The sequence below is a fragment of the Geotrypetes seraphini genome, chromosome 3 (genome assembly GCF_902459505.1).
Source record: "Geotrypetes seraphini chromosome 3, aGeoSer1.1, whole genome shotgun sequence".
NCBI classification, from domain to species: Eukaryota; Metazoa; Chordata; class Amphibia; order Gymnophiona; family Dermophiidae; genus Geotrypetes; species Geotrypetes seraphini.
In genome coordinates, this window is record NC_047086.1 from 349,046,214 (window position 1) to 349,066,499 (window position 20,286).

The 20,286-nt window shown below is 42.0% G+C and overlaps 1 protein-coding gene across 2 annotated transcripts in view; it reads right to left on the reverse strand.

The window, feature by feature from the left end:
- Positions 1-19,957, reverse strand: part of BATF3 (basic leucine zipper ATF-like transcription factor 3) — a 42,370-nt gene extending 22,413 nt beyond the window's left edge. The window contains exon 1 of one of the 2 annotated variants that reach the window (XM_033935721.1): positions 19,526-19,957. In XM_033935721.1, the coding sequence (XP_033791612.1) occupies positions 19,526-19,612 (87 nt within the window). In that variant the 5' untranslated portion in view covers positions 19,613-19,957. Of the gene's footprint in view, positions 1-19,193; positions 19,236-19,525 lie in introns of those variants that run through there. The other variant, XM_033935722.1, reaches the window with a different exon arrangement.
- Positions 19,958-20,286: the final 329 nt, after the last annotated feature.

Consider the following 20,286-nt stretch of genomic DNA (forward strand, 5'->3'; position numbering starts at 1 on the left):
GCTAAAATACTACAGAAAGTAAATAAGTGTGTCTTAAAGATAAAAAGAAAAAGAAAACTTTGTAACCAGAACAAGGAACTACACCAAGCTAAAGTTGCAAGACTGAACCAGAAAGTAATCAAATTAGCATATAGTTTGAGGAAGAAAGATTATGAGTACTCAGAGGTCATTTATAAGGTGACATCAATAATGTACAGTAGATAGCAATTCCTAAAGCTTCTTGTCATATTGTGCAGATTTTGGTCTTTCTAATCTATTTTGAAATGAGAAATTGCTTCATGAGCTCTGTACATAAACTTTGGTGGAGCAATAGCCATCGTGGGAAAATTTGAATTGCTCTTTATCTACAAAGTTCCAAAAATGTGAGGATGCACTCACCTTCATTAGCCACAGACCTATCCGCAGAGATGCCAGTGGTGGGTGAGCCACCCAAACAATGAGATAGCCAGTAGAAAAAGGCACAGGGGGCAGATTTTTCCCCGTTCCCGGGGGAGCTCATTTTCTCATCCCGTCCCTGTGAGTTCTTTTCCCATCCCTACCCCATCCCTGCAAGCTCTGTCCTCATGTGCACAAGCCTCAAACACTTTAAAATCATGTGTTCGAGGCTTGTACGGTTAAGGCAGAGCTTATAGGGATGGGACAGCGACAGCGACAAAACTTGCGGGGATGGGATGGGGAAATTGAGTTCTTTGTATCGGTTAAAATTAGAACACTGAATCCGTTATAAATTATTGGTCATGGTGCATCTCAATATTTTGAAAAGCTGTGACCGAATGCACTGATTGTGGGGGTGGGTGTTAATGTCCCGGTGGCCCTGACGCAGCGGATGTATGCAATTCCCGCGAAACGCTGGCCGCGTTGGCAAATGGGCATGCATTGAGGTTTTATTATAAAGACTCCGCCAGTGAAGACTACTAAACAAAGCAGATAAGTTTTTATGGTCTAGTTTTTCAAATCTGGATAATACACACAGTATCTGAAGAAGATTTTTTGAAAAAGTATCACCGTTATAGTATCATTTTTTTTCAAATATTGAGTGGTTAAGGGCTTATATTAGTCTTAAGTTAAACACTAAATCTGTCAAAAAAAGCTAAACATTAGCACTTTAAACAAGTATGTAGTGGCCAATGATTGGAGCAGGAGTATTTTAATTACGCGGATTGTCTCAGCTTGTGATTACATTGCTGTGCGTAGGCTCCATTTCTGAGGCCGTATAGTATGTCCTAAATGATAAGGACTTAACAATACTGATGTGTATTGCTCCACATAAGTGGTATTTTACACTATTTTTGCATCTCAATATTCACCATAAGACACTGAAGCATTTGATAGATAGCATTCTGTCGTAAGAACCGCAGTACATGTTGCGCTCGGCGGCTCACAATGATCTACATATTCCGACAGTGAAATAGCTGCGGCTACCTATGCTAGGAGCTAGCACGTTTTCGTGTGTGGGTCCTCAGAGTGGGAAACAGCATGGCAGCGAATACAGAAAAACCGCGAATAACTTTTTATATGTTATTTGCGGGTTTTCTGTAAAAAGCCCTAAAAAAAAAAAAAAGAAGACACAAAACTGCAAATAATCTGACCTACAAATGTAGCGATTTTCTCCATACAATGCTGGGAGCATCGATTTTCTCTGTGAAACACCGGGAGCAGAGATTTCCTGAGATGCAAATTTGGGGATGGAGTCTGGGAACGAGAAAGCATGAATAACCAAAACCGCGAATACAGAGGGGGGAAGTGTACACAGACTGGGCCACTTGGCTTTTCTTCTCAGGGTTGTCTCTCACGAAAGTAACGATCAGGATCAATACCCTGACCCCGAGGGTCTGATGAGCGAGAGAAGGAGCTCAAAGACTCAAGTGAAAGAGCCCCCAAATGAGTGCGGCACACTCCTAATGAGATCATTTCTGTATCCAGTGAAATTCTTCTTATATTCCTTCTAGGGGTTGTCTTAACTGGATAGCCTCTGGTATTATCCTGGGCCATAGCCATGGGTGGGCTTGGGCTTCTCCATTCTTGCCTGAGACCCACCCAGCAGGAGTATCACTTTGGAATAAGTTGACTGAACCACTAAGAGCTCTTGTAGATTTTCAGAAGTTTAAGAAACTTCTGAAAACTACATTATTTGTAGAAGCATTTCAATAAATGGGGTTTTTTTCCCCAGGATTATGAATGTTTCTGTATTGATACGCTGTCGAGTGCTGTAAAATATGGCTGATATGAAGTACCTATTGTTATTTGTATAATATGTTTCTTATTTTATATAATTGTCTTTTGTAAAACCGCCTAGTTATAGGCGGTTAAGAAATATTTTTAATAAATAAATAAATCTCTCTCTTGCTACCAGGCAATTTTCCTAAAGGTTTTTAAGAAATGGTACTTGGATATTTCTTTAGGGGAAATGTGAGCGATAACAGACATAGTGGAGAGCAATTTCACTGACATAGCAGATTGTACTCCAATACTTTCGGGCCTGTTCACACTGACAAAGTCTTTGGGCATGTCCAAGGCACACCTGGTGATGCTTCAAGGAGCCCTTCCACCAATCACCACTTGAATCTGGGTGGTACATCATATCAATATCTGACACCCAGTACAGCCATTTCAGGTAATAGGAGTAGTTTTGGTCACTGAAAACTATCCCCCAGATTCTGTAAAGGTTGCCCAGATTTGAGTGCAGTCCCAAGATCTTCATAAACAAATTACCCCCCCCCCCTTTTTACAAAACTGCAAAAGCAGTTTTTAGCGTAGGCCAGCATGCTGAATGTTCTGCACTGCTCCCAACGCTCATAGGAACTCTATGAGCTTCGGGAGCAGTGCAGAGCATTCAGCACAACATCTGGCAGTAAAATCCGCTTTTGAGGTTTTGTAAAAGGTGTGTGTGTGGGGGGGGGTGTTAGTTAATGAGCTGTTATCAATTATTGATGTTAATTGGCATGGATTTGGATTGATCTGCCTATGTGCTATTCTATAAAGCTGTGCGCCCAAAGTGTCTCGCATGCAACCCAAAAGGGAGCTTGGCAATGGGAGGGGCATGAGTGGATCAGAAACATTACAAACATTTCGGTGCTGTGTTCTAGAATACCAGGGTTACAAACTCAAGCTGCATATCAGGATTCACACCAGGTTTCAGCAGGCATAAGCCCTCAAATCTGTGCTAAGCACTATGCTATCAAGGGCATTCTGCGTGGAGCACTGTTTTATACCATAGCACTTTTAAAACCAATAGGAGGAAATTTTTTCACTCAGAGAATAGTTAAGTTCTGAAATGTATTGCCAGAGGTTGTGGTAAGAGCGGATAGCCCAGCTGGTTTTAAGAAGGGATTGGATAATTTCCTGGAGGAAAAGTCCATAGTCTGTTATTGCGAAAGACATGGGGGAAGCCACTGCTTGCCCTGGATCGGTAGCATGGAATATTGCTACTCCTTGGATTTTGGCCAGGTACTAGTGATCTGGATGGTGTCAGGTCAAAAGCGCGCCGGGACAAAGGCGCGCGCCGACAATTGAGCGCAGCGCAGAGGCGCGCGCCGCAGAACCCCCCCACTTTACTTAATAGAGATCGCGCCGCGTTGTGGGAGGTGTGGGGGGTTTGTAACCCCCACATTTTACTGAAAACTTCACTTTTTTCCCTGTTTTTAGGGAAAAAGTTAAGTTTACAGTAAAATGTGGAGGGTTACAACCCCCCAAACCCCCACAACGCCGGCGCGATCTCTATTAAGTAAACTGGGGGGGCTCCCCAACAAAACCCCCCGTTGGAGCCCCTAAAAACTGTAATTTTCTTCGGCGCGTGCCTCCGTCTTGCGCTCAGTTGTCGGCGCGCACCTTTGTCTTTCACGGGGTTGTCTATGAACCGATCTGGATTGCTCACCATGAGAACGCGCTACTTGGCTTGATGGACCATTGGTCTGACCCAATAAGTACTAAGTGCTTATTTTTCCCAGCAGCTAAATTTTAGCAGCAAAACAACAAAGATTGTGGGACAGAAGATCGGATGTACCAGTTTGTAGTTTAATGAGGGGCATAATCGAAAGGAACTAAGTCCATTTTCATCTAAGTCGCAAGTCATCCAAAGTAAAAAAAACAGCAGAGGACACATTTTAAAAAAATACGTACCAAAAATATTTGTTTTCAAAAATCATCTATCTATCTATATGTCCAGCCGCCTGATCGTCCAGATCGCTAAATCATCCATCTTTAAACCACATTTTTGTCCAACTTTTCGTCCAAGTCCAAGTTCTAGAAACAGACCTTTTGGACATGGGAGGGGTCTGCAAAGTGATGGACAGGACACCCAAACAGGGCACCTAAACAGTGGGCTACCTTGAAGGGCACTGCTGTGAACTTCACAAAAAGGGTGCCACGTAATCATCTAACTACAGCTCCCTTATAGGTAATGGTGAGCCACCCAAACCACCTCCAGAATCTCCTAGACCCACCTATCTACCACCCCAATAACCCTTATGGCTGCAGGAGCCACTTATAGGACAGTACAAAAGGGTTTTGGGGGTTTTAGGGAAGTGCACATTTCATATCAATGCAGTCATTACAGTGGCTTATGGGCATGGGTCCTCCTCTCCATGGGCCCCTAACCCACCCCCAAGACCACTCAAGATGCCTCTGTGCAGCGCGACTAGGCTTTCTTATTCCAGGCTGCCAGGTGCTGATGTTCTGGAGACAGAATTTAAAAGTTGTGATTACGAGTTTTAGGGGGAGGGGTCGGGGGTCAGTGTGTGGGGGTCTGTACTATGTGTTTACAGTGCTTATCTGGTCACTTTAGATTGGTTTTTGTGACTTAGATCATGTTTTAAATGGTCTAGTCACAACGTCCCAGTTTCATCTGTGTTGTAAAACGTTCGGTTATACATGCAGTACGACTAAGTCTAAGCCGGCCCACGTCTCGCCTTCGACACTCCTCCTGAAACACCCCGTTTAGCTCTGGTCGTTCAGCGGGACTGTGAAGGCCTAGGTCATTTTTAAATACGTCCAGAACCCGGTTTTATTATAGGCACTTGGACGTATTTTGACAATGTTTGTCCAAGTGCTGACTTAGGCCGGTTTTTGGACGTTTTTCAATTATGAGCCCCTAAGCGTCCAAATAACTTAAAAACAATAATCATAAAAACAATCCACAAAGGGTATATATAACGTCAAAAGACGTATGAGGGGAGACTGGATGCCCTGAATATGTATACCCTAGAGGAAAGGAGGGATAGGGGAGATATGATTCAGACGTTCAAAAGCTTGAAAGGTATTAATGTAGAATAAAATCTTTTCCAGAGGCCATAATCTGAGGTTGAGGGGTGGTAGACCGAACAGTAATGTTAGGAAATTATGGAGAAGAGTGGTTGATGCCTGGAATGCGTTCCCAAGGGAGGTGGTGGAGAGGAAAACGATGACAGAGTTCAAAAGGGCGTGGGATGAACACAGAGGATCTCTAATCAGAAAATAATGGTTATATATTGAAGAACTAAGGCCAGTACCAGGCAGATTTGCACAGTGTGCGTCACATATATGGCCATTTAATTGAGGATGGGCTGCGATGGTTTCGATGAGCTGAAGTGAGCTTCGACAGAGACTCCAGTAGATGCACAATACCAAGCAGAGCTCTGGGTTTCTGGCCCAGAAATGTCTAAGAAAAAGAACAATTTAAATTAAATCATTAAATTATAGAGAGTGTATGTTTGCGCAGAGTGGATGGACCATTCAGGTCTTTATCTGCTGTCATTTACTATGTTACTAAGGGATCCACACTAAAGAAACCAAATAAAGTGTACAATAAAAATGACCCAACACGGGCTGTGTTTCGGCAAAATAAAAATGCCTTCCTCAGGGGTCTTATAGGGTCCTTGACTGTCTTAAATATAAAAACATGAAAGTCACAAAAAAATCATAGATCTGGAGATCTCAAAGGCTGGTGTCTCATAGTCTTATGTGCTGTGCTGCTTGTTTGTAACCTCTTAACTACTTGGATTTTTTTGCGACTTATGTTTTCATATTTAAGACAGCCAAGGACCCCAGGAACAGAGACCATTTTTGACTAAATTTATGTTTAAATATTTTTATTAAATGTCAAAGTGCACGCAAACATAGCGAACAAGTCATAACAATTTTCTTTGGTATACACATTTTGACTAAATTTTAATCTGGTAAAGATTGTGCATACTTTGATAACTAGTCGATTGCACTACTGAAATTCTTTGTATAATGGTCTGAGTAAAAATTGTTTAGCTAGACTGCAGTTAGTGCAAAAAACTGCAGCAAAACTGATAGAAAGAAGAAACCGGACCATGTCGCATCTATATTGACTGACTTGCATTGGCTGCTCATTGCAGAATGAATTACTTTTAAAGTTTTATGCTTGGTGTTGAAAGCTTTACAGTGGAATGTTCCAAAGTATTTATCTGACAAAGATTATATGTACCAACTCGTCTCTTGCATTAATTTCAAAAGCACTTGCTCCAATTACCATCATTAGACATAGTGAGATTGATTGGAACACGAAACAGAGCCTTTTGTTATACAGGATTTAGTTTGTGGAATAGACTGCCAATTGGATTGCAATTCATGCAAAGTTATCTGAGCTTTTGGAAGTCACTGAAAACGTGGCTTTTCGATGAGGGTTCTGTACTGTGAAGTGAATTATATTTATGGGAAGTCATGCAAATCTGAACGCTATTGTAACAGTTTTATTGAAATGTTTATATTGCTAATGAGCGGATTTGACAATAAGGGTTGCAATTGAATGATTATTATATTTGGGTTAGCATTAATTATTGCATATTTGGGGTGGGTTGCATTGATGTGAGGGTTCATTTATTGTAATGACAACAGTTATTGTATGATGAGATTTTTTTTAACTTTGTAAACTGCTCTAACACTTCAGTTTGAGTGGCATATCAAGTATTAAAATTTTATATACAATTTTATATACAATGGTACCTTGGAATCCAAACTTAATCTGTTCTAGAACCCCGTTCGAGTTCCAAAATGTTCACATTCCAAGACAATTTTTCCCATTGAAAATAATGGAAAACTGGATTAATCCGTTCCTTGGTCCCACAAACTCAGATTGTCAAATAAATTTAACAGTAAACACACTCTCACATATTAACCAATGATAATACAGTACAGTAATGTAAAGTAACCAATGATGTTTTATGTTTTTTAAGAACTTTATATACCGCATAACAGCCTAAAAGGAACCTGGCAGAGTCAGCAAGATCGGGTCCCCCCCAATCGGCATAGACAGTACGATCAGCACTGGCAAATGCAAGTGGTGCTCAGCCCAAAGCTTCCCTCTGACGCGAACCGCCCAGGCGGAAACAGGAAGCTGCGTCAGAGGGGAAGCTTTGGGCTGAGCAACGCTTGCAGTTCCCGTACGTTCGGATTCCAAAGCAGCGTTCGGATTCCGGGGCAAAATTTTATTTAAAAAAATAGTTCAGATTCCAAGTTGTTTGAGTTCCGAGGCGTTCGGATTCTGAGGTACCACTGTATATTAAGGGAAGAAGTTATCAATATGGGCTACTGTTAAGATGCATTATTGTTCTGTTAACCCCATTTATTAGTAACTAGTCTCATTGCAGAAGATGGGACCTGTGTTAAAAATAGTACAAGTTAGAGTAGCGGTAAAATAACTGGTCTTCAACCAGTGTATCGCAAACTATGCTGCGGCACACCAATATGCCTCCTGAGATTTCTGGTAAGCAGCGACACTCCGACAAGGAGTTGTCCACGTCCTGTAGGACATCAGCCAGCACAGATGACTCTGCTCCTAGCCAGCATCTCTCCTCCTCTCCCTGTACCTCCCAGATCCCTCCACCAGCGGGTCGCGGTCAGATGGGCCTCTGCGCATGCGCGGACGTCGACACAATCACGTCAATGCACTTCTGGGTGCCTTCCAGCCAGGGCACTTGATTTAGTTTGCCGCCGGCTGGAAAGTTTGCAAGACCCTGCCCTAAACAGTAGCCAACATTGATAACTCCACCCTCCCCTTTTCTTAGCACCGTAGCTGAAGGAGAAGATGAGCCCTTTAACTGCTTTGCTGCTGGTGTGACCAGGGTGATTGAAGGTGATCAGGAGAAGGCAGATGCCAAGTAACATTGTTGGAGGTGAGCAGGGGGTGGGGAAGTTTGACGGGGTAATCAGTAGGGGCAGGTTCATCTAAAGTAGAGAATGACACGGTGACAAAATTCATCACCATTCCTGTCCCCGCGGATAACCCCAGGAAATAATCATTTTCTAGTGTCTATTTCAACCTCAGTCCTTCTGCACCAGCATTCTTCAAAGCAAAGCTTGCGGGTCAGTGGTTGTGGCCATTCATACTCTGATTCTTATGTGAGCCATGGATAACGAAGCCATTGTTACATCACTGATGTGATTGGCTCTTAGGCACTGGTGGAATGAGGCATTATGACATCACAATCTCTGCTCTGGATACCAGAGACTGTCATTCTGTAGTGTCTATCTCAACCTCAGTCCTTCTACACCAGCATTCTTCAAAGCAAAGGTTGTGGGTCAGTGGTTGTGGCCATTCATACTCTGATTCTTCCCTCTCTCCTTAAAGAATGACATGAAGATGGTTTCCCGCGGTTATCCGCGGGGACGGGAACGGTGATGAATTTTGTCACCGTGTCATTCTCTAATCTAAAGCTTTGGGAAGCACAGAAGCAAACTGCATAGAACTGGAGAGGGGCGTGGTATCAGAAAGAATGAGTGCAAAGCTATGCCAATAATGCTAGCCACGTTCTCATGGCAAAAAAGTGTCAATAAGAATAACTATGCATTGAAAACAAGGTAAAAATCCATAATAAAAAGGCTTTTTCTTAAACACCAATGCAGAAGAGAGGAAACAAATATGAATAGATTTATGGCTGGGAGGGAAGAAGAAAACTTTGCGAGTCCATTTCTTCTCTGCGGAAGAGATCCCTGCATAAATGTTATAGTCCCTGATCAGGCCATTAATCCTTGCTAAGCTCTCTCTGTCTCTCATTTTGTCTGTCTTTCCAGTAAAGTCCTCCTACAAGTCATATCTAGTTTCAACAACTCTCAAAACATCAGCATGCAACTTGCAAATTCTTAGAAAAGCTTTGGTTTTTGATAACTCATATTGGACAGTCTGTTCTCTAAATGTAACAGGTGACCCACATACCCATGATTTTATGCTGCAGGGCCTCTTGGAGAACAAGCAAAAGATTGACCCTTAATCCCACAGAAGATGCAAATCCAGCGAAAACGAAAACTCTGTGGAGATGGTGAGGTTCAAGATGCAGGCTTTATTTAAAAATATACAAATTCATAATCCACATAAAATATATCTAGGACCCAAACTGTTGGGAACTGTGGACCCAACACAGTCCGTGTTTCGACAATGCTGTCTTCCTCGGGGGTCCCTAAAAGTCCTGATATAAAAACACGTGGACTAAAAACTAAAAACAATACAGAGTCGTAACTCTGCGCGGATGAGGATTCCTCACTCCGCATTAATTTTACTTTTGATTTTTTTCACTCAAAAGGTTATTTGAGATTTTAGCTAACAAAAAAATAGGTATCCGAAAACATCCTAAAAAATTATCTGTCCATGCTTATACCAATCAATATCAGAAATAGCAGACCTAGAATGATTTGAATCTATATAGGAAATAAGATCCAAAGTATGACCCTGTTCATGAGTGGCTATTGGTGAATAATTTAAATCTAAAGAATTCAAGAAAGATTTAAAGTTGGAGGTATCGATGTTATTTTCCTTCTCTAAATGGAGATTGATATCACCTATTAACAGAAGTCTTGAGAAGTTTAATGCTGCATTAGGCAAGTGTCCTGGCATTCGTGGCAAGACTTCATGGACTAGTCTAGTGGTTAGAACAGTGGGCTGAGACTCTTCCGGTTTAGGAGCCGAGCTGCGGTGTGACCATGGCAAAGTCTAAGAACCATACTACTCATAATCAATCCCGCAAATGGCACAGAAATGGCATCAAGAAACCGAGATCCCAGAGATACGAGTCTCTTAAGGGGGTTGATCCCAAATTTCTGAGGAATATGCGTTTTGCCAAGAAACACAACAAGAAGGGGTTGAAGAAAATGCAAGCAAACATGGCAAAGCAGGCCAAATCGTAGATCAACAGCGCTAGGATTGGCTCACGCTAGACTTACATTCGCCTGGCTTCTGTGTCCAGCTAAGTCATTTTGTATAAATAAAATGTGAAGTCATTGAGTCCAAGCAAAAAAAAAAAAAAAAAAAAAAAAAAAAAAAAAGAACAGTGGGCTGAGAATAGGAAAAGCTAGGGTTGAAATTCTACGTCACACACTGATGCTCACACTGATGCTCACTGATGCTCACACACTGATGCGGTAATATCCTGCGTGCGCTAAAAACGCTAGCGCACCTTAGTAAAAGGAGCCCTTAATCTTTGGCAACATGCAATGAACACATCATGAAGAATCTTCCAATGGGAAGGCAGCATTAACAATCCTTGCCGACACCAAAATGTACACTAGTCACACCAAGATTTCATGTGAAGCAGATGATCATAGTCGCTAATGCTAAATTGACTATTCCCCCAACTTTTTAACTATTTTCCCCTAAAATTGGCAAACAAACTACCCCTATGCCTGAGTTTCCTAGAGAAATACAATTAAAAAGGTCAACTTTTTTTAAAAACAGAAAGAAATGACTTCAGAAACAATATCTATGGATTTACTCCAGGCTACAGGTGGGCGATAAAACAATAAAATACCTAAAGGTTGAACATGTAGTTCATCTTTCACAAAGAGAATTGTGTATTCAAAATTTGGATTACTATTTTTCTCACAGAGATATATATATATCAATAAAGAATTTGTGTATTATGGCTACACCACCACCTCGTTTACCTGTTCTAGTCGAAAACTGACCAGTAAAACCAGGTGGACATAACTCCTTTTGAGTAAATGAATCTTTAGAAGTTAGCCAAGTCTCAGTAATAAACAAAAGTCCCCACATCATTATCAAGAAGTAAATTGCGCATAATCTGAGTCTTATTACAAACACACCGAGCATTGCAATAAAAAGAAGGCACCGGAGTGAGTGATTCAACTAGTGAGTTTGACACGGTATGATCAAAAGCCAATGGTTTGAGCAGTTTTGGGTTCCTACAAGATGTAATTGTCTTACGGTGAGGTTTCATATTACCAACTATAATTGGAATATTAAAGTGAACATCAGAATGATTATCTAACACCAGCAATAAAGATGGAATAGATATCGGCCAACTCGGTTTACACTGCAAAATAAGCAGAAGACAAAATAACCAACGAAAGATATCCATAATTAATGAAAAAGCTCTCAGAGCTAACAACAGTAATATTTATTATTACTAAAATACTAATAAATGGCAATTTAAATAAAATAATTGCTATTGCAATTTAAGTAAAAATTTAAAATCATAAAATTAATCAACTGCTAAGTTAAAAATTATCTTCTTAATACCAGCAAAGACGCTACGCAAAGCCACGCGCTAAATAGCACACTGCACGGCTATGCGCCGTTAGGCACAAGCTTTTATAAAAAAGCTTGTCACTGACGTCTGAAAGTGGGCGGGGCCAGCTTCCACATTGAGCTGAGTGAATGAGAGAAAGCTGTGCGAGAGGCTGAGAATCCCAAAAAAGGGATGAGAATAGGTAGAGCAAGCTCCCACGCCAGATGAAAATGCTTCAGTAAAAGGCAAACTGACACCAAGCTTTTAAAAAAGCTTGTCACTGATGTCTGAAAGTGGGCGGGGCCAGCTTCCACACTGAGCTGAGTGAATGAATGAGAGAAAGCTGTGCGAGAGGCTGAGAATCCAAAAAAAGGTATGAGAATAGGTGGAGCAAGCTCCCACACCAGATGAAAATGCTTCAGTAAAAGGCTGAATGTTTTTTTTGAAGTGAGTTGCTACTGCTTACAATGGACCAAAGAGGACTGAAAGGTAGGTAAGAGAGGATGCCAGGAGAGGGCAGGGTTAGAAGAGATGATGGAAATCCATCCTTTCCAGTTTCAGAGCCAAGGATCTTAAACTGGAGACAAAGGTAGCTTGTAGAACCATATTACAGTACTTCTGAAGAACTTGGCTTCATTTGATTTCCCAAACGAGATTCCTCTCACCCTGTCCCAGTTTTCACTGGCCCCAGCATAAGAAACGAGAAACAGTAATGTGGAATGCGAGCTTTCAAAATCATATGGGTTCCTTCTGTACATTTAAAGTATTTGAGCTTTCAAAAGCTCACATTGGTCCTAACATGGCTGCTAGACCTTGATGCTCTATAAAAACAGTTATTGCCTCTCTAACAAAAAAAAAAAAAAAAAAAAAGCTTCTTCTTCTGCTCATATGCAATCGTCCTACCCACAGCAGGATGTAACATCATATGCAAACATAAAGACTCAGTGCTAATTATATACCTCATTCGGTTAACCACCATTTTCCTTTATATATCTACCAGTAACAAGGTTTTTTTAAACTGAGAATCCATTTTTGTAATGGAAAGTACGCACAGCTGAATCCGACAGGCCGTAAGCCAGTCAAGCATCCTCAGCTAGCTATTACTCATGAGAACTCAGCAACTTAGGACTTTTGTACTTTGCTGCCCCAAAAAACCAATGATGTCACATATGAGGGACAGGCCCAGAGCACCATTTCTAATTACAGTAATCCAGTTTGCTTAAAGAAAAACAGCAAAGCAGTTAGGGGGATGGCTAAAACCTTCATTAGGGAACAGACAGATGGGTCCTGAATACACCCATCAAATGTCTGTTTCTCAAGGGAGAATGAGTCAGTCCTGGCACCCTCTCCAAGATGTGCTTTCACACTCACCAGTGCTAAATTTCAAATGGAGGAAGCAGGACTACAACTACCACAATGCATTAGGACAGGGAGTTTTCAGGATATCCACAATGAATATGCATGAAGAAATATACATAGTAAATGATGGCAGATAAAGACCTGAATGATCCATCCAGTCTGCCCAACTGTAGACAATCTATAAATTAAGAATTTCATTTAAATGGTACTTTTTCGTAGATATTTCTGGGCCTGAAACCCAGAGCTCTGCCCGGTATGCATACAAAGAAGACTTGCTCTTTAAATATTCCAGGAGTCGGATGACAATAGCGGCCGTGGGGGACCCTTGATAAAGCACAATAGTGCTAAACAGGTCATTCTCTCCCGGATTACGCATATTAAGCTAAGTCAAGATAAGTCTATTAAATACTTATTATATTATTTATTGAATTTACCAGAAAGTACTAAACTATTAAATGATTGAACTATGAGAAAAGTAGTTTGAGGCCAATGATGAAGAGCCATGTAATTCTTCCTGCTAAAAATTTTTGCTAGGTGGTGGAGTGGTGGGTCTGAGGCCTATATAATACAGAATAAAGCATTATTTTCCAGCGCGTTATTTGGAATCAGTACAAAGAAGACTATGCATGAGAGAGATTTACATGTACTTTCATTGTGGATATCCTGATAACCCGACTAGCCAGGTGGTCTCCGAGGACTGGGTTGAAAATCACCAATTTTAAGCAAACAAAACAAAACAAACACCTGTCACCTCAGAAATGTTAACTGACTGCATTGAGGTAGTTTTCAAACTGTCTACTCTAGGATAAGTCTCATCATTGTTAGTCATAGTCTTTGCATAAACACTGCATCAGTGCCCATTAAAAAAAAAAAAAAAATAGGAACTGAACTATCGGTACGTCAGGTAAGCAACTGGTCTTGCGACTTTTGGATCGCTAAAAGCGATCACTTTTCTTTGTGCCTCGCCAAGCGATCTTAGTGCATCAATCACTTGGCTAGCTTGCATGGTGTTTTAATATTAAATAGCCAATTTGCATGGCCGGATTGGAAAACAGGTGATCGAGGGGAAAAACACACAGTGAGCAAATGCAATCGCCGCAAAAGCAGTCAAAATTGACTTTATTGCATCTAGATCTCAGACTCCGTATGCCCATCTGTCAAATATTCACTGTGTAAGGTATGTGCATATTTACAGTACAGTGCTTAGATGTATACGAGTATTCTAAACATCTGTATGCATAATCAGCATGTATTACCTCCATAAGACTTATTTTCCAATCCTATCTAAAACATACCCCTGTCAGAGTAGCTAAATGTACCCATGCCAACCTCTCCGACAAGACTTATTAATCAACAACTTACATGACACTGAAATTCTATTAACAGCAGTAAAGGAGCAACAGCAAAGAACAGAAGTGAAGAAGAATAACCCAAATCACAGTTACTGGATGCTAGGGGTTAGCGCCCAAGAAAAAGATCTAGGTGTCATGGTAGACAATACGATGAAACCTCCCGCCCAATGTGCGGCGGCACCCTAGAAAGATAACCAGATGCTAGAAATTATTTTAAAAGGGATGGTTAACAAGACTAAGAATATTATAATGCCTCTGTATCGCTCCATGGTGCGACCTCACCTGGAGTAATTTCAATTCCGGTCTCCTTATCTCAAGAACGATATAGCAGCACTAGAAAAGGTTCAAAGAAGAGAGACCAAGGTGATAAAAGGGAAGGAACTCCTCTCATATGAGGAAAGACTAAAAAGGTTAGGGCTCTTCATCTTGGAAAAGAGACGGCTGAGGGGAGATATGATTGAAGTCTACAAAGTCCTGAGTGGAATAGAACGGGTACAAGGGCATCGATTTTTCACTTGTTCAAAAATTACAAAGACTAGGGGGCACTCGCTGAAGTTACAGGGAAACACTTTTAAAGCCAATAGGAGGAAATATTTTTTTCACTCAGAGAATAGCTCAGCTCTGGAACGCAGTGCCAGAGGTTGTGGTAAGAGCGGATAGCGTAGCTGGTTTTAAAAGGGTTTGGACAATTTCCTGGAGGAAAAGCCCATAGTCTGTTATTGAGAAAGACATGGGGGAAGCCACTGCTTGCCCTGGATCGGTAGCATGAATGTTGCTACTCCTTGGGTTTTGGTCAGGTACTAGTGACCTGGATTGGCAACCGTGAGAATGGGCTGCTGGGCTAGATGGACCGTGGGTCTGACCCAGTAAGGCTGTTCTTATAAAACAAAGATGTGAAAGCAAATAAAATGTATGTTAAAAGTCCATTTGTTAATAAGATTCTTCATTTTGTTGGACCTCACTTCTGTTCTTTATGGAAAGCTAATAGCACATTTCACCCCAGAAAACATGAATTTCAGTTGGACCCAAGGCACAGATACAGCTCTAGGAGCGATGTTGAATGAAATCATTACTCGATGCTATGAAAGACCCTCTACTACTCAAACTGAATCTCAGTCAGTGCCGTCCTTAATGTAATTAATCACACACTTCAAACTTTGTCTATAGGAACTAGCTTCAAGGAAACTGTCTCTGTCCCTTCTCACTTGCACCTTGGTAAGGACCTAAAGCAATTGCTCTCGCCCACTACTTACGAGGAATTTAGGAAACGTCTAAAAACATACCTGTTCCTGAAATACCTAGACAACTGACCTGTTCTTCTTCCTCGTACTCACTCACTCATAAGAACATAAGAAATGCCTGCACCGGATCAGACCCAGGGACCATCCAGTCCGGTGATCCGCACAAGCGGAGGCTCAGCCAGGTGTACCCTGGCGAATACATTAGTCACTCGTATCCCTCAATGTGTCCTGCAAGAAGATGTGCATCCAATTTTCCCTTAAATCCTAGAATGGTGGTTTCCTCCACCAGCTCTTTCGGGAGAGAGTTCCAGGCGTTCACCACTCGCTGTGTGAAGCAGAACTTTCTGACATTTGTCCTGGCCGTGTCCCCTCTCAGCTTCAGGCCAAGGCCTTTGGTCCGAGTCTGGGTTACATTTGCCAATGTGAATAACGTTGTCCAATTATTCTGTACCTTCTCTAATCTTTTGTAAACCGCATAGAACTTCATGGTATTGCGGTATATAAACTGTTATTATTATTATTATTACTTGCCTACAGGAAACTGGCCTGTTTCTCTCTTTCAAGTCATCTACAGTGAGACTCAGGGCTCCTTTGATCAAGCCGCGCTAGCGGGGTTAGCGCGTCGGACATTTCATCACGCGCTAACTCCTGTGGCCGGCTAAAAAACTAACGCCTGCTCAATGCAGGTGTTAGCGGCTAGCATGGCAGGCGGTTTAACGCACGGTATTACGCGCATTAAACCCCTACCGCAGCTTGATAAAAGGACCCCTCCTTTTCTCCCCTCCTTTTCTCTTTCTTGTGGGGTACCTCATGGCTCTATGTTGTCCCCAACATTTAATGTATTTTTCTTTCCACTAGCAACTCTAATCCAAGATCTGGGAATCGGTGCATTTGATCAACCACAATTAATCTCTCCCAGTAACTTTATCGAGTTATTTGGATAATACTGCAACCTGGATCACTTAAACTTATTCTGACCCCCCTCCAATCTGAGTCCTAGAATTCCAGAAAGAGTAATGTTATCCTCTTTCAACCCTGCATTTTTTTTTTTTTAGTTCAAATATTTTAATAGATTTTTATAAAAGAACACAATACAAAATGATAAGACAGCAACTTTAACTTTATAGCACAATCCAGGGAAGAAATTAAGCAATCAATCATATAAAGGAAAATTCCCTTCGTGTAAACAATAATCCATCAATGTATAGTTACAATTTTAAAATAAAATAGGAGTAAAGATAAAAATGCAAAGAAAATAAAAAATAGAATTGAGGAAAAGTCCCAATGACAGATGAAAGGGTTATTGCTGTGTAAGGTATAAATCTATAGGCTTTCAACTCTGCATTAATCACATCCTGAGTCCTTGCTTCAGTTTTTGGGTGTACTTTTTGATGAGTCATTTATCTTTTGGTCCTTATATCTCATGAGTAGTTCAGTACTTTTTCTTTCTGTGCCTATTTCCTAAACAACTGACATATTTATTTATTCTCCCAGGGGAGATCAGAACAGCTTACATGAATTTATTCAGTTACTCAAACATTTTTCCCTGTCTGTCCTGTGGGGCTCACAATCTAATGTACCTGGGGTAATGTGGAGATTAAGTGACTTGCCTAGGGTCACAAGGAGAAGCGTGGGTTTGAACCCACAACCTCAGGGTGCTGAGGCTGTAGCTTTAACTACTGTGCCACTCTAGAAATCAAAATGTAGCAGAAGTGAGCCAAGTATAGGGCAATGAAGCCATTGTGACATCACTGATGAGGTTGGCTCTTATTGGTGGAATGAGGCTTTATGACATCACAATATCAGCTCTGGTTATCAGAGACTGAAACATTTCGCACTATTTATTTATTCAATTTTCTATACTGTTCTCCCAGGGGAGCTCAGAACAATTTACATGAATTTATTCAGGTACTCAAGTATTTTTCCCTGCCTATCCTGGTGGGCTCATAATCTAACTAATGTACCTGGGGCAATGGGGGGATTAAGTGATTTATCCAGGGTCACAAGGAGCAGCATGGGTTTGAACCCACAACCTCAGGGTGCTGAGGATGTAGCTCTAACCACTGTGCCACATTCTCCCCTATTTTAGTTTGTCCGTCAAGCCCCTACCCTTGTTTAAAAGCAGACTGAAAACCCACCTTTTTGATATAGCCTTTAATCCTTAACCCTACTCCTCTGCCCTCAAACCCAGTCAGCAGATTAACCGTTCCCTTAACTTTATCTATGACATCCTGTTTGTCTTTGGGAAGCAGAGCTGAGATTGTGATGTCGTAATGCCTCATTCCACCAATAAGAGCCAACCTCATCAGTGATGTCACAATGGCTCGATTGTCCTGTACTTCCCTCTGCCCTCCAACCCAGCCAGCTGATTAACCGTTCCCCTTAACTATATCCATGACATCCTGTTTGTCTGTCTTGCCTGTTTAGATTGTAAGCTCTTTTGAGCAGGGACTGTTTTCTTACCCTTTGTGACTCTGTACAGCGCTGCGTGTATCTGGTAGCGCTATAGAAATAATTAATAGTAGTAGTATATACCACTTATAGTCTATGTGGTTTACATTCAGGTACTTAAGCATTTTTCCCCATCTGACCTGGTGGTCTCGCACTATCTCAGTGTGTCGCAAACTTTTTAAGCTGCTCGCAAACTAATCTCGGGGTTGCGGCTGGAGGGCACCCAGAAATGCCTGGATGTCAATACAATGATGTCATGCTTATGCTTGACATCATAACATTGACATCCATGCATGCATGGATGTCTTCCAACCGCAGCCCTGAGCTTCTTATTACCGCCGGGGAAGGGGGGGATGCTGCAAAAGGAGAGAGGAGAAGGAGCAGAGGCGCCGGTTGACTAACCACAGGACGTGCCTCTCGCCACTCCTATAAAAGGTAGGAATGATGCTTTCTAGCAATTTCCTGGAGGAAATGTGCACAGTCTGTTATTGAGCTAGACATGGGGGAAGCCACAGCTTGCCCTGGATTGATAGCGTGGAATGTTGCTACTCTTTGGGTTTGCCAGGTACTTGTGAACTGGATTGGCCACCATGAGAATGGTGCTTGATGGACCATTGGTCTGACCCAATAAGGCTATTTTTATGTACCTAAATATGTAAACCATTTTACATACTGGCCACTTGTACAATTATTCATGTGGGTAACTGGTGATTCTGTTCCTGCCCCATGCCTGCAAACTCACTGCACAAGCCTCAAACCCTTTAAATTATAAGTGTTCCAGGCTCCAGCAGTTAAGGCAGAGCTTAAAGAAATGGGGCAGGAACAGAATCACCTGTTACCTACATGAATAATTGTACAAGTGGCCAGTATGTAAAATGGTTTACAAAACTCACAAGGACAGGACGGGGAAATTGAGTTCCTGCGGGGATGGGAACAAATTTGTCCCCGTGTCATTCTCTATTCAGGAGAAAGCAAAGAGTAGCTGCGATCAACGCAAAACCATAGATCTTCCTGACCGTCATACAATGCCTCCTTGCAGAGAAGGTGGGCAATTTTCAAACAGTCCATTAACTTAGGTAAATTAATGACTTCTGGAAATTGCCCTCATTATTTGTATGTATGCGATATTTAAGTGGGGGGGAGTTGCATAAGACTGAAGGTTTGTCTATCATGTTCAATCCCCTTGCACTGGCCCTGCAGGGACATGAATAGGAGACAAACCCTAATTATACCGATTAAAAGAAAATGAAATTAAAGCACAGTTCTATCAATCAGTAACTAGTATAAACAAAATTTAAGCACAAATGTCTTTAGTAGACAGAGTAATTTACCGCTGTGCCCTGGAAACCAATTTGCATCTTAAAAAATGGAAACAGATCCGGGAAGGGGTAAAACGCGGACCCGACGGACCTCGCGGATCTAAACCCGCACGTCCTTAAAAATCTGAGGTCCCTGCCGCCTCTAGTTCCGCGTTTTACCCCTTCCCATCAGATCCCCTGCACCCGACAACTTTGTCTACATGAACTCCAGAAAGTGAAATCCGGCCCTTTCAGGGACAGAAGTGGAACCTAAATTCCCCCGATCGCTTTTTAAGGGGGGGGGGGGCAGTCGCCGGTTCCTGCACTAACGAAGCCACGGAGCGGATGGGGTGGAGGGGCCATACCTGGGACTGGAAGTCCTGCTCGGAATCGGAGGTCGATGTTCTCCGTACGACGCTGACGCTGACGCCGCTGCTGCGCGCTTCGGACATGCTCCAGCCCGGGGCGGGGTGGGTAAGAAGAGCATGGGGGTGGCGGGTGGCGATCGCTAGCCCCGGGCTCTCTGCGCGTGTCTCTCAGGGGCCCCGGCTCATCCCGGCGGGGAGGGAGCTTGCCTGCGCTTCCTCGCTTTTCTCGTCCCCTTCGGCTAAATTTCAAATAAATCACGTGGAGCCCCTTTGAAACTCCGGAGGGAACTTGCCCAGAAACCACAGCTGTGAAATGTTTGTTAACTGGGGAAGTGAGAGACGGGTTCCCAGTGCTCGGCCCAGCGACAGGTTGCTACTGGGACTTCTTGAAGGAGCCCGAGCGGTGTGAAAGTGACTAATGGCAAGTGCAAGAAGAAAGCCTGACGCAGAGCGATAGAATGAAGGAAGATGCTCTCATGCAGTGTTTATAAGACTGCAGGATTAGATGGAATGAATCCCTAACATGTCCCCCCCCCAAAAAAAAAAAAAAAAGAGAGACAAGGAAAAAGGCAAGCAATACCAGATTTTTCTTTTTGTCTAACAAGAAGATATTGAAAATTGTGTTACTCTGCTGAGCTTTTTTTAAAAAAATTCTTTATTGATTTTCAAATTTTGACAGTGCAATACAACTATATTAAACATGAGCATTATACATAACGCACTTAAAATACACAAAATTAATACATTACCAAACCTTT